The following is an 18,245-nucleotide window of genomic DNA, read 5'->3' on the forward strand; positions in this document are numbered from 1 at the left end:
AATATAATTAACTATTTTTTTTTAAGAGCATCATCAGCATGGAAGCACATCCTCTGGAATGGTGGCCGAAGCATGAAGGAGCATATGAACGTTTAGCATATCTGGCACATAAATATCTTGCAATATCGGCTACAAAAGTGCCATGCAAATGCCTGTTCTCACTTTCTGGTGACATTATAAAGAAGAAGAGGGCAGCATTATCCCCTGTAAATGTAAACAAACTTGTTTGTCTTAGCAATTGGCTGAACAAGAAGTAGGACTGAGGGGACTTGTAGACGCTGAAGTTTTACATTGTTGTTTTGTTTTTGAGTGCAGTTAGGTAACAAAAAAAATGTACATTTGTAAGTTGCACTTTCACGACAAAGATATTGCACTATAGTACTTGTATGAGGTGAATTGAAAAATACAATTTCTTTTATCATTTTTACAGTGCAAATATTTCTAATAAAAAATAATATACACTTTGATTTCAATTACAACACAGAATACAATATATATGAAAATGTAGAAAAAATCCAAAATATTTAATAAATTTCAATTGGTATTCTATTGTTTAATAGTGCAATTAAAACTGCAATTAATCGCGATTAATTTTTTTGAGTTAATCGCGTGAGTTAACCGCGATTAATCGACAGCCCTGGTTATAGTACAACTCTAGGGAACACTAGAAGGGTGGACAAAGGGAACTAGGAATTCAAGACATTTACTAATGTACCTGGAAGCACACCTGAACAGCTGGTGTTGCACTGGCAGAATAGGTACTGCCAGAGGATATGCACATAATTTCTGGAAGATACAGCCAAGCACAGGATAAAGAATTAGATGTAGCCCCACTCCCAACCTGAATAACACTGCAGAAAAAACAGCACTGTTACCACGGGACACTGGTCTACTTCACTATTCATCTTCCCATGAAAAATATCCATAGAACTTTGGTGTGAATTGGAAGAAACCACATAGCATATAACATAACTTTCCCTGAAATATTAAATGACTTGCCCTTAATCACTCAGTACGTTAATGTCAGGAACCTAATCCAGGTAGTCCAGACATACTATCCCTTACTCTAACGACTCAATGATAGTGCCTCTATCATCATACCCAGTAGCCCTTTTCCTGTAGCATTGTAGCCTTTGTAGTTGATTTTACGTTATAGTCCAACTATCTTCTTCCTTCCATGACCCATGAAACCTAGAAAACATATGGCTTTACAGCAAGTAAAACTGTTCAATGAATTAATTAAGAAGGAAGATACTTTGTGAATGCCTTTTGTGGTTAGTAGCATTATTTAGTATTCTAAGAAAGGTTTTGATTACCATGGCTTTATTGGAGTGACCCCCTCCTTGAAACTCAATGGTCCCAAAGGCATCAGTTGGGCTGAGCTGAGTGTGCTTGCTGATGGACCACTTCTCTGACTGGTTGTCATTTCGAGTGAGTCTGCTTTCATTTTTCTCATTCTGAATAATGGAGATACTTGGAGTCAGTCCAACATGTTGACCTATTAGACGCCCACAGCAACACCTACGGCAGTAAGGAAAAATTAGTTGCATTTATTGGCCTAAAAATGCAACAGGCTATATTTAAAGAAACTTCTTGTATGCATTGCAAAGTCTTAGAAAGTCACTTTCAGGCTGAAGTGATTTTATAGAGTTGTCAGAAGTCTTGTTTTGAAATGTCTGTGAAAGATACTGTTACAATATATATATGACTTTTTTTGACTTGTGATTCTCCTTTGTTATGTCTTGTTTTTATTTAAAACTAAATAAAAAAGTGATTTGTTCTAAATATAAAAAAAAGCAAAGATTCCCCCTGCCCCCCAATACATTCTATACGTTCCCACAGACTACATTAAGCTAAATAAAACATTTTCACATGGACATCTACATATTTTAGTCATACATGATGCTCATATCTATTAGTCCCTTACAATACTAGCTGCTCTGTCTCTAATATAGAGTACAAATATTCAAGGGACTGGAATACATCACCAAGAAAATGAACAAGTTAAAAATGAAACACTGATATAAATTTTGGTTTTGTTTTTCAATTGACACCTTCTGGAGTGTATAAAGTATTGGTGCCATGCCTCATGGAAATCCATCTCTCTGAGGGTTCCAAAACATAAACCAATCTTTGTCCAGCATACTCAAGAGATTTGGAAAAAAATATTATCTACGCAGTCATTTTTTTGTAATTATATAGTTTCATTTTCATAGTATGTAGCAATACAATACAATATGTAGCATATAGCAATACAATTACCTATGGGGGTCTTTGGTGCTGGGTATGATATGAACACATTCTCTCTTGTAAAATGCTCTCTCTATCCATGATTTCTGAGCCTGAAAAAGAGGGTAAAAATCCCATAATCTTTATTTGTTCATTAAATACAATTTCAAGCATAAATGAAGAGATAACTCAAACATGGAGAGAATCTTTAATTATTGACCATGCAAACATGCTGCATCAGTAAACATTTTCCATCAGAATTTGGGTGCTTTTCAAGACCACAGCAATAAGAAGTTCAATATATGTAAATTTATAATATTTTCATGTTTATTGGCCAGATAAATTTTATAGTTGTGCCTACAGTCACATGACAGCAATAATTAAAGCAGAACAAATTAAAACAAATAATTGATCAAAGTTTTCTAGGTGGCAAGAAAACAACCTGTCCTCAATTTATGAACAGTTTTTTTAAGTCCTCTGTTACTTAAACTAATGTGGCTATGTTTGAGGTATAGTAAAAATTTTGGAAATTAAAAAACCCACTAAAATATAAATTAATTGCAATCCACTATTTATCCACTGCAACATTTTGTAGAAACTGCGGTTAAACAGCATATCATAATGTCACTTAAAGTGTCTTGGAGAAAAGAGCACATACGAAGCAGGAAATGATACATGTGAAACAAGGGAAGCTTTGAAATATAAAGGGACAGATCCTTATTTGGTGTAAATTGATGTAGCTCCATCAAATTAAATTAAGCTATGCTGCTTTATACTATCTGAGCTTATAGCCACGAATGAACTCAGTAATGCAAAAGATTTTCTCTCAGTATGATCTTATTTCCAGATAAGAATGAAGAGGTCTGGTGGTTTGTTTATTTTTTGAACAAAAGAGAAATCTATCTTCAGAGTTTCTGAACTCCTTTTAATTATCTGGGTAGTTCTTGATGGATCAAGTGAGTGAGTGTCCTGGTAAATTACCCAATGGATTCCTGCAGATAGAACTTAATTATTTCCATTTAATATTCAGTTGATTGAAGGAAAACTAAAGGTAAATCTTATAAAGCATATGCAAAGAATAAAATAATATTTTTACAGTTACTCAACAGAAACAGGGATATTGTTAATACTAATCACAAACAGGTGAAAGAGAGCAATGAATAATGAAACATACTATACCAAGTGGATGAAGTTTAAGGAACATGAAGTGAGTTTCAGACAAATTTAAGCAATGTGATAATGACTATATAAAAGAGTGGGAAAAAAAGAAAATCTGCCTCTAGGAAATGAAGTGTGACATGGATAGGATGAGAGAAGTCATCACTGCTTGATATTCCACTTACTGTCAACTGTCTTGCAACACAAAATATCTGCAACTTATTTTGATCCCTGAGGCCCATGTTTCTTGGATGTGTGCAAATCAGTTTAATCAGAGAAAATCCTTCAGACTACATGAATGTTCATGTGTGCAGACTTTAAAAACAATGTTACATCTCTGCAGTGGTGTAAAATCACCTCAAATCTATTACTTAGCATTGAATAAAAACTGTTCTCTGCATTTTTCACTAGGAACGGATTCCTTGTTCTTAATCATTGACTATTTAGCTGAGGGAGTTACACATTTTACTCTTGTTATTTTTAGTTTGAAACCAATCTACCAGATTACACTTTAAAAAAAAGTCAGGATTTTACATTACGGAAGGAGGCATCATAAAGAGTAGAAGGCATCCCAAGTGACTACCACTAGCCAGGACTCAGAGAGGATTTAAGGAACTCTAGATGGAGCCATGGCAGACACTCCTTTCCCCCTGGGTGGAGCAAGGGCTGCTATGATATGGAGCTCTGGGGCAAGGTGTGCATATTAAATATACAGAGAAAAACTATTTTTTTAAGATCCTGGAAGTCCAAGAAAAGAGTGTAATTTTAAATAGACTTTATTCTCTTTCTCTGTTACATGAATTCCGGTAGATACTTGAAAGGCTCTGAAACACAATCAAAATAAGTACGTAAAATGCATAAGAACCATATTTTTATATGCCGTACTATCCTGTTAGTCAATATTAAATTGGGCAATTTTCAGTTTAGTAATTTAACTGACTTTTCACACATAATGAGCCATCTCCTTATTAGCCAACTAGGCTTTTAAAGTGAACTTTTTTTAAAACTTCAATTGAATATTTACCTACAGTGAAAACTTGTAGCCATTGAAATCCGAGGCATATACAACTTGGGACAATGATGAGAGGAACTTCAAAATTTTGGGGCAGGACTTTGTTTTGTTTTACTAAAACATTACAATTACAAAGCCACACTTATTATTCAGGTATCACTTTCTACTATTGCCTTAGGAAAGGGTTTGCCAATATAAGAAGAAGTGTATTTATGAATCACTTTTGTTATACATGTTAACATTTCTCAAAATAAGGGAAATTCAGCCATGCTAAGTTTACTTATTTATTTTAACATTTAAGTAAGTGCCTGGCACATCTATACTCTTTTGGGGAAGCATAAAATAGCTGTTACATGCCACATTTCTGGATGACTTCCTAAATAATTTCGTAATACAAAATACTCTCCCCCCCCCCAAAGTTCTACCTCAGTAACATGGCAGGGCTCCCTAGAACTTTGCCTTTTTCATATAAATTCACAAAAACAATTTACATCAGACATTGGAGAATTCACTAATTAAAAATATGCCTAAAGTACCTTCTTTAAAGATAGTTCAGGAACTGAATTTATCTAAACAACAACAAAATCAAATAGAAAATGAACAACAAAAGAGACTTCATAGAACAATACTTTGTTATTTTTTTTAATAAGTGGGCAGGCACATATTTCAAAAAGGTTTAAATAGTAGGCAAATTTTATGTACAGAATTAGAAATTACAATATTTATTTGCCTATTCATAACTCCAATTGAGATTTTGAAGACAAAAGAAAAATGAGATATGTTAAATATAATATGCCCTTGAGTTTCTATGCCTGTTTTACATTAAAAAAACACAAAGAATGTTTGGAAAATTGTTAAAAAGCAAATTAAAATAAAATCTTGTTTTCACTCTAGCAGAGGAAAGCTTTCTACTTTTTAAGTCTTAAAAGATCTATTACCCTGCCTGCCACAGGCACAATACCAAAGATTATGGTTTATCTTTTCATAATTTACTGTCACCTTCCACCCCAAAAAGAAAGCATCCAATTGTATTGCAGTGAACCAAGAACTTCCTGAGATAGATAATTTGCAGAAATGAAAAGGATAATAAAATTACTTGCAACATGGTCTTTACTGTAGAGTCAAAGGCAGAGATAAGTTACTAGGGGAACTTAACTTTAATATTGTTATGCAAGTCAGATATGAACAGTCTATAAACTTTACATGAATTATGATGTGCTATACGAATTAATAAAACAGCAAATGACACAGCTTGTCTTTGCTTTTCATTATACCACAAACACAGTCTCTCAGTGCTAATTAGCAAACCAAAAATTAATTCAATGGGTTTAATTAATAAATTATCTTTCATCTTTTATCCTCAGACTTAGTTTGCTTTTAGTTTAGTTCCCTGAACTCAATATTACTCTCTTCTAAAAAGTAAAAAAAAACAACCCCAAAACTAACAACAACAACAACAAAAAACAGATCAAAGGCTGATGAGTGTATATATAATATATAAAGTATATATTTTTTTTTTTACCTGAGCATCAAACTTAGGTGGTGTCTAAGGCAGTCCCAGAGCATATTATGTTGTCCACATTTCACTGCTGCTGGTCATTCTGCTAATAACGCACTCACGACTGCCCACTAAGCAAGGCATTCACTCCATTCTGACCCAAGAGATGTTAAAGTAAGCAATGAACTTGCGCCCATTAGCTACTTGGAATGTGCTGCTGTGGGATTAGCCTCATTAAGAGTTCTATAGACATTCATCCGCAGCCCAAAAACACTGCTTGATTTGAACATCTAATCTGACGCCAAAAGAAAAACAAATCCCCTGAGAGCTTGGATTTAACTGGCACAAGCCCTGACAGGCTCTTTTTTTAATTGTATTTTATTTTCAGAAAGGCAGCTTGTGAAAGTGTGATTCTGAAAGTTGAACTCAGGAAAACAAATCCTTCTAAAGAAACAGTGTATTAAACTGGAAACTGACCACACAAGAGATATTGTTAATCTCTAAAGAATGAAACGAGAATGTTTACTGGGCAGCAGCTAAGAATCTACATAAAATGTAAATATATTACAATTAATCAACAATGGCATTTATCCAAGGAACCTAGGTTTTGCAACTGTTTCTTGCTCAACTCTCACGAATTTATCATTGCATAAACCTAAATGTTTGAATTTCAAACACAGGGACAGCTGCGGTATGCTTGTATTAATTAAAAGTCAATGACTTATATTTGACTTGGGTGACTACAAATTTGAAGATCAAAGCATGATTGCAATGGTCTGGCATTAAGGCAGAAGGAGAACGTTATAAATCATCATTTTACATTTGACTATTTCAGAAAGAAAGTGATCAGACATTTCGGATGGGTGACTAGTAAATAAGAATGAGCCCAAACCTTAACCCAATTTTAAACTTTTTATTTTGATTTTTAAAAGTTTGGATGAGTTTCTCTCTCTCCACACACAGACACACACACTATTCTTGTCCCAGATAGATCTTCCAAATTTACTAAACTCCACTAGGGTCTGGTAATCTCTGGAAGGTTGGCTGATACCTGAAATTTCTCACCAAGTGTTATAGTATCCAGAGGCCTCCCATGGACAAAGTGAGCACTACATTCTGGGGTTACTATGACCAAGGGAATCTCTGCTGCATATAAGATTTGACTAGAGGAGCTAGCCAGAGTGAAACAGACAGTGTGAAACATGGAGAGATCTTTTCAGTGTGATACCAACCAAGGTGAGGGCCTATGGAGAACAGGGGGCCAGTGTCAGGAAAACAGCTGGCGAATGAGTCTGTTGGGGGTTAAAGAGTGAGGTTTGAGAATCAGAAGAGGAGTAAGATGATTTGGGGACTTAAAGAGAGGGATTTGATTTGGCTGAGAGGCGAAAGGGAAAAGACTGGGACAAAGAGAAGCGAGGGGGACAAGGAAGGTTTGGATGACTGCATAAGCGTCCAAACTTCACTTTGAAGTGGAACACGTGCTTAAGTACTTTGCTGGATCAGAATCAGAGTGCTCATCAAAACGTTGAAAGACCAAGCTCCAAACTTTCATTGGGGTCCTTTTGACCTCAGTGCCCAGGCTGCATTTACCACAGACTTGCCCTGTCTTCCCTCCCCCATCCGCTCTGCACTGTTTCTAATTTAGGCCCCGGTCCAGTGAGGCACTTTAAGCACATGTAGTCCTGTTGATTTCATAGTGCTACTTATGTTTTAAAGTTGCTGGATCTAGGCCTTCGTTTGTAAACGTCTTGGGGCAGAAATCATATCTTGGGAGGTGCATATCATACCTTTGGGTAGTGACAGAAATAATAAATCATCAGTATAAACTACAATATGCATTAACTACTCCTGGTGTCAACCTGTGACATTGTGGGGAATTTTTCACAAGATATTGCATTGGAAAGTTTCTACAAATGCCACTGATTCAACAGAGAACAACAGTTCTATCTGTGGGAGCTCTTATGGAGATGCTTTAACATTATCACATTATGAGGCCATAAACTACCAATACTGTAGCTGTTCCTATAATATGAGTAGTAATAAAGAGAATAGTCCATAAATTCACAGCAGAGAAAGCTATTTTCTTTGTTGTTTTATATTGTGTAAATTACACAATGGAATAGCACTCTATTCTCTTGATCAATGCTTTTTAAAAGGCTGACACTGCTCATTTAGAAATCTACAGCATAAATGCTATTAGAATTTAAAACCCAGCTCACTGTTAATGAAGTGAAATTGGGACTCCTAAAATCAGGAACAGTAGTTAGTAATGAGCTGAATATCAATTTCTCATGGGAGATGACAATGATTATTAAAAAGAGTCAGCAGCAGAAATCTCTCAGGACAATAAATTCCATAAGAAGATAATTTACTAGGTACCAATGATGTTTAACTGTTGATCTAAGAATTTGAAGTTCAGACTAGCTCAAATAATTAACACGGAACCCTTAAGCAGCACTATTAAGGAGGATAATTTCTGGTAAACTCAGCTTTGCTGGTAAAACCAATGGGGAGACAGCCTTAGCTCAAAGTGTCACAATCTCTCTAATCTCCGCTGGACAATGGTAACAAAAACCTTCAGCAGGGCAGAAGCAGTGCTGAAAAAGAAGTTTGTCACTTGTTCTACAGTGGGCTAATGCAGCTGGACAGACACCAGAATATTTCTAAAGTAAATAACTTTGCACGTTTAAAAAGTGGGTCAGATATTTACAAGTGGGATTTTCAAAAGCAACAAAGTGACTTGGTGTCAAGTATCAGAGGGGTAGCTGTGTTAGTCTGGATCTGTAAAAAGCGACAAAGGATTCTGTTGCTTTTTAAGTGACTTGGGACCACCAGTCTCATTGAAAGCCAATGGGATTGGCTATCTAAATTCACTACGAGTATGTCTACACTGCAATGTAAGCCCAGGGTTAGTAAAATCTGAGTTAGCAGACCCCAGCTTGAGTGTCTACACTCATTTGTAGCCTCAGGTTATGAATTGTTGAACTCTGAGTCTCAACCTGGGGATCCAATATCTGCACTGCATTATGCGGGCCTGAGTCCAACCACCAATCTCCCAGACTTCCTAGAGCCTTTCCAAAGTGTGGCAGCTCTAGCCTTTTGTTCTTGGTACTGTACAGTGTGGAAAAATTTGACTGTCCAGAGGACAAAAGAAAGCCCGTGGGATTCTGGAATACTTTTGATGGACTCCTGCAGCACAAGTCCAGTGGGGTGTGTCTACACTGCAAAGCACTAGGTCTTGAACTCTAGATCCCATCTTGACTCAGGCTCAGAACCTCCACCCCTGTGGGGTCCTAGGACCCAGGGTCCAAACCCTGGGTTAGTACAATTTGTGTGTAGATGGGAGGGGGATTAGGCTTGAGTGTGAGTTAGAACCTTGGGGTAACACTGTAGTATAGACATATCCTTAGATGCTTTTGAAAACCCCATTCAACATGAATAAAAACAGTATTTGCAGTTAGATTAGCTCAGGCAAAATTACAAACTATAGCAATTCAGATGTTTCGGGGAATAAGCTTATCACTAGTTGTAGTCAGGAGAAATTTCTCTTTCCCTATTGCACAATTAAGTGCATTATGATGTGTTTGTGTCTTCCCTGAAACATTGGGCATTGGCTGCTGTTGGAGACAGGATACTTCACTAACTGGAACGTTAGTCTGCCCCAAAATGACTATTGCAATATTCCTCTGACTTTTACGGGACAGTTGTTACTGGTAGTACTATAGAGGCCAAGACATTAAACCTTCACTTACTGTATCTTGCTTTCTGTACTCTCTGTTCCTTTTCTATTTGATACCAAGACAACTATCATTGGAGTTGTTCCAAGAACAATCTTCAATTGTCATGAAAATCAAGCTGTATTCAGCACACAGTAGGAGGGCACAAAATATGGCCATTTATCAGCACAAGTTTCCCAATGTAACATTTACATTGTATTTGGAAGAAATGTAGTAATATAAGAAGAATCTGAAAAAATATATTTTCTTCAACAGTTTGCAATTTTAAACACCACCATATCCCACAGAGTTCTTGTCACAAAGTAATGGAAAAATATTACAGCTTTTAGTTATTGGTGCCATGTGATACTACTTAGTATTTTTATTGCCCCATGCAATACTACTTAATATTTTTATTGCCCATTGTATTTTTGAAGTATTATACAAATATGAACTAATTTATCCTCAGCATCTCTGTGACTTAGTATTATTAGCCCCATTTTACAGAAGAGTAAATGGAGGCACAGTGATTAAGGGTATGTCTATACTGCAATTAAAAACCCGTGGCTGGTGTCTGTCAGCTGACTTGGACTCACAGGGCTCGGGATAAGGAGCTGTTTAATTGTGGTGTAGATGTTCAGACTCGGGCTGGAGCCTGGGCTCTGGGACCCAACAGCGGGGAAGGTCCCAGAGCCCGGGGCCCACACGTCTACACCATAATTCAACAGCCCCGTGGCCTGAGCCCGAGTCAGCTGACACATGCCAACTGCAGATGTTGAATTACAGCGTAGACCAGGGGTCGGCAACGTTCGGCACGCGGCTCGCCAGGGTAAGCACCCTGGCGGGCCGGGCCAGTTTTATTTACCTGCTGACGCGGCAGGTTTGGCCGATCGCGGCCCCCACTGGCCGCGGTTCGCCGTCCCGGGCCAATGGGGGCGTCGAGAAGCCGCGGCCAGCACATCGCTCGCCCGCACCGCTTCTCGCCGCCCCCATTGGCCCGGGACGGCGAACCGCGGCCAGTGGGGGCCGCGATCGGCCCAACCTGCCGCGTCAGCAGGTAAATAAAACTGGCCCGGCCCGCCAGGGTGCTTACCCTGGCGAGCCGCGTGCCGAACGTTGCCGACCCCTGGCGTAGACATACCCTATGAGACCTGCCCCAAGTGTGTGTGAGAGAGAAGGGGGGTGGGGAGCGCGCGGGCAGGCATGTACCAAGGTCCTAGAATTGGTGCAGAGCCTGGTGTCCCATGGACACCCTCCCTCCACCAGGATCTACAGGATTTGGGGGCAAACCAGCAGTTCAGTCCCTGTGGCGATCAACTGAAGGGATGAAGTGGAGGAAATGCAAAGAAATCCTCATAATATTTCTTTCCCTTAACACCTTCCTGTGTTTTGCCACATGGAGGGAACAATTTGGTCAATGGACTTTTAACACTCGATTCTTACTTGTTTCAGTGATATACTTCTGTATTTTCCTGAGTTTCTAAGGAGCAATAAACAAACAGTCTGTTTAAAGTGGCTATGGTCTAAAATTTTCTGAAGAAAAAAGGTATTTCAAGAATTTCTACACTGATAATTATGCCAGGTTTCAGAGTGGTAGCCGTGTTAGTCTGCATCAACAAAAACAACGAGGAGTCCTTGTGGCACTTTAGAGACTAACACATTTATCTGGGCATAAGCTTTCGTGGGCCTCAACCCACTTCATCAGTATGTTCCACTCCATGCATCTGATGAAGTGAGTTTTAGCCCACGAAAGCTTATACCCAAATAAATGTGTTAGTCTCTAAAGTGCCACAAGGACTCCTCGTTGTTTTTGCTGATAATTATGTAGAGCCACTACCAATCTCAGCCAACTGATTCATTTGAATCCAAACTCCACGTACCTGTGTTTCTAATTCTTAGACATTATTGATTACCACAACAATTGTGTGTGCATTTGTATGTATGTGGATAAAGACATAAGTAGGAAATATGTGTTGCGTGATTCAACTGTGATAGCTTTTTAGCACCAGCAATTTAAAATCTATTCCAATGTTGTAAACTTCAAATATTTAAAAAGCATGAATCAGACCCAAAAAAATCATGAAGATTTTTTTTTTTTTTTAAAAAGAAGAGTATATATTGGATTTTTTGGTCTGTTTTGATTTCTGAAATCCTCCGACCTACCCTTAATGCATGTGTGAAAACCCCCACATTTTCTCCTCTCCTTGCCCATGGGAACCTCTCCTTCCCCCAGGTGGAAAGCTCCAGCCTCTCTTTCACCTGGGGTTTTCTTCATCCACTCTCTCCCCATGCACCTAGGGTAGGGTTACCATACGTCCGGATTTCCCCGGACATGTCCGGCTTTTTGGTCCTCAAATCCCCGTCCGGGGGGAATTTTCAAAAAGCCGAACCTGTCCGGGAAAATAGGGAGGCATAAGCCAGGGTCCGCCCGGCCCCAGCACGACCTGCCGGGTCCGCAGCGCAGCCCAGCCGCCCCAGCTACATTGTAGCGAGCTCGGGGGGGTGCAGCCGCAGAAGGCGGCGGAGGGGCCGCTGCTGCCCCCGCAGGCCGGGCAGACCACGCGCCCCAGCCGAGCCCGCAGGACCACAAGGAGCCCGGGCCCAGCCAGCGGCTCGGGCTTCCCTCGGGGGCGGGGAACCCCCGGCCACTGGGGGACCCTTCCTGCGGCCCCGGCGCCGCGGGAGCTGTTTCCAGCGGGGACAGACAGGCCGGGGAACGTGCTCGGCGGCGGCAGGAAGGAGACTGCGGCGAGGGGCGGGGAGTGCGGCGTGTGCCGGGGCTACAGGGACCCGCGCCGCCCCGGTCGCCGCTGAGCGTCCAAAGCCCCCGCCAGGCAGAGGCTGCCGGGGGAGCGGGGGAGCAGGGCAGGCAGGGGGCGCAGAGGCTGCAGGGGCGGGGGGAGTGCAGGGGCTGCAGGGTGAGTGGGGAGCAGGGGTCACAGAGGCTGCAGGGGCGGGGGGGTGCAGGGGCTGCAGGGCGAGTGGGGAGCGGGGGTCACAGAGGCTGCAGGGGCGGGGGGTGCAGGGGCTGCAGGGCGAGTGGGGAGCAGGGAAGCACTTAGCAACCCCCAACCAAGATCAGAGCGGGAGGGAGGAGGGGGAATGTGGGGTGCTCAGAGGAGGGGGCAGAGTTGGGGCAGGGACTTTGGGGAAGGGGTTGGAATGGGGGCGGGGAAGGGGCGGGGTTGGGGCGGAGAAGGGGGTGGGGAAGGGGCGGAGTTGGGGCAGGGCCAGGGCCCCCGTGGAGTGTCCTCTTTTTTCAGTGTTGAAATATGGTAACCCTAACCTAGGGTCTGCTCCCAACCCTGGGTATCTCTCACTTGAAATCACCTCAAAAACCCCCACCAAAGCAAGGGGGAGTCTGATGCTGCCTCTCCCAACATTCTCTGCATCTGTTGCTGCTGACTCTTCACTGGGCATGGCGACCGGCTGTAGACAGAGTGAGGAAAGGAGTAGCCAGTTGCAGGCAGAAGGAGCAGATGGCCATGCTGTTGCAAAACACTTTCAGTAATGGCTTCTAGTGGCAAGAGTAGAAGAAAAACCTGGTTTCCTGACAATTCAGCCTGATGATCCTGAAGATGGCCCTGGTGTTCTGTGGGTCTGCTGAGAGGTCCGCCCCTGCCTCCCCCCCACTGTTCCCTCACAATGGGATAACTGTTAATTCAACTTTCCCTTGGAATTTTGCACCAAGATGAAACTGAAGGTAAACCTCAAAATACCTGCCACTCAAACCCAAAAGCTTCACCATGCTGACTCCAAGTGAACTCAAAATTAGTGGATTTTATACCTCCAATAATCACATTCTGTTTGCTTAACTTGCACTTGCAGTTTCAAATGCAAAGGATCACCCTCTGAATTCTCTAGCCATGTGCAATACAATACATAACAATAACAGATGCTCCAAACATACAATATTCTTCTTCACAACCTAAGGAATTATGTTGTCATGCAACTGCTGCATTCCACCCTATAAGTGGCTGCATTTCACAGAAGACAGAATACACTTGTACAATTGTTAGTCTATCAGTTTGTTTAGCTTATAAAGTATGTTCCAAGCTTTGGGGATGAAATGTGTTATATGATTTATTATTAATTACTATTGCATAACACCATGTACATGGGCATGTTTCAAATTTTTGTCTATTGCTTTGAAAACACCATTGGTTTCAAATAGCATAGAAAGGATTTATACTTCTTGCTAAACCTATTATCCGTCTTGAGATATAGTATAGTGCCTGCAACTGAAAGATTTGGAGAGAAGAATTCCTTATGCTGAGTGCCTGATGGTTGGAGCTCTTTGCCCATATACAGTAAATTAAGAAAATTCCAACAATAGGAAAAATGTAAGACTATCTTCTATTTGTATGTAGCATGATCTGACATATGGGTAGTGTTACGGTATGATACTAAGAGACCAAATCCAATTAATTTTACTAATGGGGGCAAGTTGCAAGCACATATTTCAAGCAGCATAAAAGTAAAAATATCTACATAACCATCTAGTACAATGAAGGAATAAAGATTAAACATTATGGAAATATTTTAGTTTCATATTCGTTTTTCTTTATTTTCAAAGAACTTTAATGATGTGAACTGATTGATAACGAGAAAACAAAGCCATCCCCATAAGTTTTCTGTGCGATATGCAGGACTAATTTGACATTACTTGGGCTCTTGGAGGTTATTAGACACAGATTTGGACTGCCTGCCAAAATCACTCATTTTTGCCTTAATGTGTGACTGGGCACATTAATGGGCCTTCACTGCAGAAAGAGCAGTAGAGTGATTTCTACAACAGAAGGAAATTACAGAAAGATATTGCAGAAAATGAGTTTGCAGATCAAATGCTCCAATACTCTATAGACTAGGCTATGACTAACAGATTCATGAGAAATCAAATTACACTAGAAACTAAAAGCATAAAACAGCTCTCTTAAAGTTGATAATCCCAGCAATGAGACATTTCTTCCCCCCATTTTCCTTTTATTAAAAAAGACCCATACATTTATTTTTTAAAAAGGCCTTTTGTTTAACAATCTTAAAGCAGAATGACTATTTATTGAAATTTTCTTAATCCAGGGTATAAAATTTACAGCTATGTCCAGGCATTAAGGGTCCATTGCTTTTGGGGGTGGTTACTACAGAAATGGGGTGTGATCACAAAAGGGAATTTGTAAGGCAATGAAGCTCAGGCTTACAATGGAAACCTGACGTTGACCAGGAGACACTTATGTCAGAAAATAGCTTTGATGCAAAAATAAAAAAAATCTGAGGGCCAAATTTTCAGCATTCTTAAATTCCACCCACAAAATTCATGAACATGTCCTCTTTCTGCAGGTAAATCTGCCAGCTGATTCCTGGACAATATATTACCCTTTGCTGCAACAGCCGGCCAGTAGAAGGCTCCACAATTTTGAGAACAGAAGGTACAGACTGAGGTTGGAAATTTTCCAACAAACCTAAAATATCTCATAAAAACAGTTTGGGTTTGATGAAATTTTGTCCAATCACAGGAAGATTTCCAGTGGAAACCTTCTTGGTTCCCTGCCAGCTTACCTGGCAGGCTGCTGGGGACTCGGGGTTTCCACAGTCTGCAGTTTAGGGGACTTTCCAGGCCCACGGCAGTCCCACTACGTGGACTATCATGGGGTCAGGGATCCCGGATTTCCAGGGTCTGTGGTCCCATGGCAGTCCTGCCATGCCACAGCTTCCTGTGTTTCCAGGCTCCCTGCTGCAAAATTGGGAATCTGAAAGCCCCAGCTCAAGCCAAGGCTCTGAGAGTCTAAGCTCCCAGGACAGCACAAATGAAATGACCTTTTATCTGAGTGGAACTTGCAACAAAAATCATGTGAACAGTAAGCCAAATGTATTATATTAGCAAAAATATTCATGCTAGAAAGGTTTGGCGAAGGGAACAGTACACAGGATAACAAGAGCATACAGTACTATTAGTTGCTGTATTATGCTCGAGAAAATTAGGAACAGTGCTAAAATCACATGGGTATAACTAGGAAGTGTCTCAACAAACAGGGTCAGAAATGGACATTTTGACACAGACTATGGCTGCCTCTGAGCAGGTGTACAAATGAGCTGGGCGGGAGAGGCTTTCAGCCCGTTGAGCACCGAACCAGGGGGCAGTCACTAACCCAGTGCTCGTTCTGTCCTTGTGCAAGGCCAGGGGGAAAATATGCTCCAAAAGAGGGTGGGCCATGACCTCATCCGTCATCCCCTTCATGCTTGCACCTTCCTTGGACTGCCATTGACATGGAGAGAAGTTGCATATTCAAAAAGAAATTGTAAGCACCATTCTTCAGTGCACCCCTGGCACTGCAACAGAAGACAATCTGCTGTCATTTGCACTCCACAGTCAGAATGCCTCCAGTGGAATGGTGCTACTCCACAGCCACTCCCGCCAAGTCAATGGCTCTTACAGCCATAACGGACACCTTTTCTTTTGCAATGTCTATCATTGTCTATTTTGGGTAGGCTTGGGAATGAGTCAAGTTACCTGAACTATCTCCATTGTACATTTATGGCCCTATACAAATAAACAATGCACCAATTCCTATGTTCCTCTCCTATACTCATCCCCAGTTACTGGCTTGTATGATATGAAGTGATAGAAAACGTCCACCATGAGAAAAATCTGAAGCTCTGACAGACTTATCCCCAGCGAATTCGTATATTTTTGGCAGAACTATCTATTTTTCACTTTTCCTCCAAAAGTGCCTATGGCAGAATTATCCTTCAAAAATATCCTTTGGAACAGTGATTTTCAACCTGTGGCCCGCGGACCCCTTGGGGTCCGCAGACTATGTCTAAGATTTCAAAAGGGGTCCACACTGCAAGTCGAAGTTTTTTAGGGGTCTGCAAATGAAAAAAGGTTGAAAACCACTGCTTTAGAAGGAATACTGTAAATCCAGCGTGCAGATCTAAAAATGTATTCCTAGGAACAAGCTCTTAGAAACAGATTTTTAGAGAAGAACATCAGCTAGATTTATTAAACAAAGTTTGGCATCTCTCCTCCTCCCTAAGAACTATGACATTATCAATAATCATTTTAATGTAATTAGAAACAGTTTAGTACTTCACTGCCCATTTGTATACATATTTGATGATCTAAAATGCCACTGATGTGAAGAAATTGTAGATCAGATAGGAATTCAAATGAATAATAGTCAGAAGTATAAACGTAAGGTAGGGGACCATACAGTGTCTCAGTCTGCATGTGCAACATCTATTGATAGCAGGTTTCAGATTGGCAGCCGTGTTAGTCTGTATCAGCAGAAACAACGAGGAGTTCTCATGGCACCTTGGAGACTAACATATTTATTTGGGCATAAGCTTTTGTGGGCTAACACCCACTTCATCAGATGCATGGAGTGAAAAAAAGCAGTAAGCAGAATATATATTATAGCACATGAAAAGATGGGAGTTGCCTTACCAAGTGCTGGGTCAGTGCTAAACGAGCCAATTCAATTAAGGTGGAAGTGGCCTATTCTCAACCGTTGACAAGAAGGGGTGAATACCAAGGGAGGGAAAATTACTTTGGCAGTGCTAACGAGGCCATTACAGTCAAGGTGGCCCATTTCCAACAGTTGACAAGAAGGTCTGAGTATCCGCAGAGGGAAAATTACTTTATTTGTTGGACCTGTCCTTTATTAGGTGACTTCTGAATAGTATCTCCGATAATGTCATGGCAAAGCTGGTGGCTGAACTTTGTGACTTTGTCCTCGCCCACAACTATTTCAGATTTGGGGACAATTTATACTTTCAAGTCAGTGGGACTGCTATGGGTACCCGCATGGCCCCACAGTATGCCAACATTTTTATGGCTGACTTAAAACAACACTTCCCTAGCGCCCCTACTCTGCTTGCACTACATTGATGACATCTTCATCATCTGGACCCATGGAAAAGAAACCCTTGAGGAATTCCACCAGGATTTCAACAATTTCCACCCCACCATCAACCTCAGCCTGGACAAGTCCACACAAGAGATCCACTTCCTGGACACTACAGTGCAAATAAGCGATGGTCACATAAACACTACCCTATACCGGAAAACTACTGACCACTATACTTACCTACATACCTCCAGCTTTCATCCAGACCACATCACGTGATCCATTGTCTACAGCCAAGCTCTAAGATACAACCACATTTGCTCCAATCCCTCAGACAGAGACAAATATCTACAGGATCTCTATCAAGCATTCTTAAAACTACAATACCCGCCTGGTGAAGTGAAGAAACAGACTGACAGAGCCAGAAGGATACCCAGAAGTCACGTACTACAGGACAGGCCCAACAAAGAAAGTAACGCCACTAGCCATCACCTGTAGCCCCCAACTAAAACCTCTCCAGCGCATCATCAAAGATCTACAACCTATCCTGAAGGACGATCCCTCATTCTCACAGACCTTGGGAGACAGGCCAGTCCTTGCTTACAGACAGCCCCCCAAACTGAAGCAAATACTCACCAGCAACTACACACCACACAACAAAAACACTAACCCAGGAACCAATCCCTGCAACAAATCCTGTTGCCAACTCTGTCTGCGTATCTATTCAAGGGACACCATCATAGGATCTAACCACATCAGCCACACCATCAGGGGCTTGTTCACCT

The 18,245-nt window shown here is 41.0% G+C and overlaps 1 protein-coding gene across 4 annotated transcripts in view; it reads right to left on the minus strand.

The window, feature by feature from the left end:
- The window catches only part of TRPM3 (transient receptor potential cation channel subfamily M member 3), a 621,784-nt gene that overhangs the window by 183,885 nt on the left and 419,654 nt on the right, over positions 1-18,245 (minus strand). For all 4 annotated transcript variants that reach the window (XM_065406154.1, XM_065406153.1, XM_065406152.1 and 1 more), the window contains exons 2-3: positions 2,263-2,342; positions 1,317-1,521 (exon numbers count right to left, since the gene is read on the minus strand). In XM_065406154.1, coding sequence (XP_065262226.1) covers positions 1,317-1,521; positions 2,263-2,342 — 285 coding nt within the window. The remainder of the gene's footprint in view (positions 1-1,316; positions 1,522-2,262; positions 2,343-18,245) is intronic.

The sequence above is a fragment of the Emys orbicularis genome, chromosome 6 (assembly GCF_028017835.1).
Source record: "Emys orbicularis isolate rEmyOrb1 chromosome 6, rEmyOrb1.hap1, whole genome shotgun sequence".
NCBI lineage: Eukaryota > Metazoa > Chordata > Testudines > Emydidae > Emys > Emys orbicularis.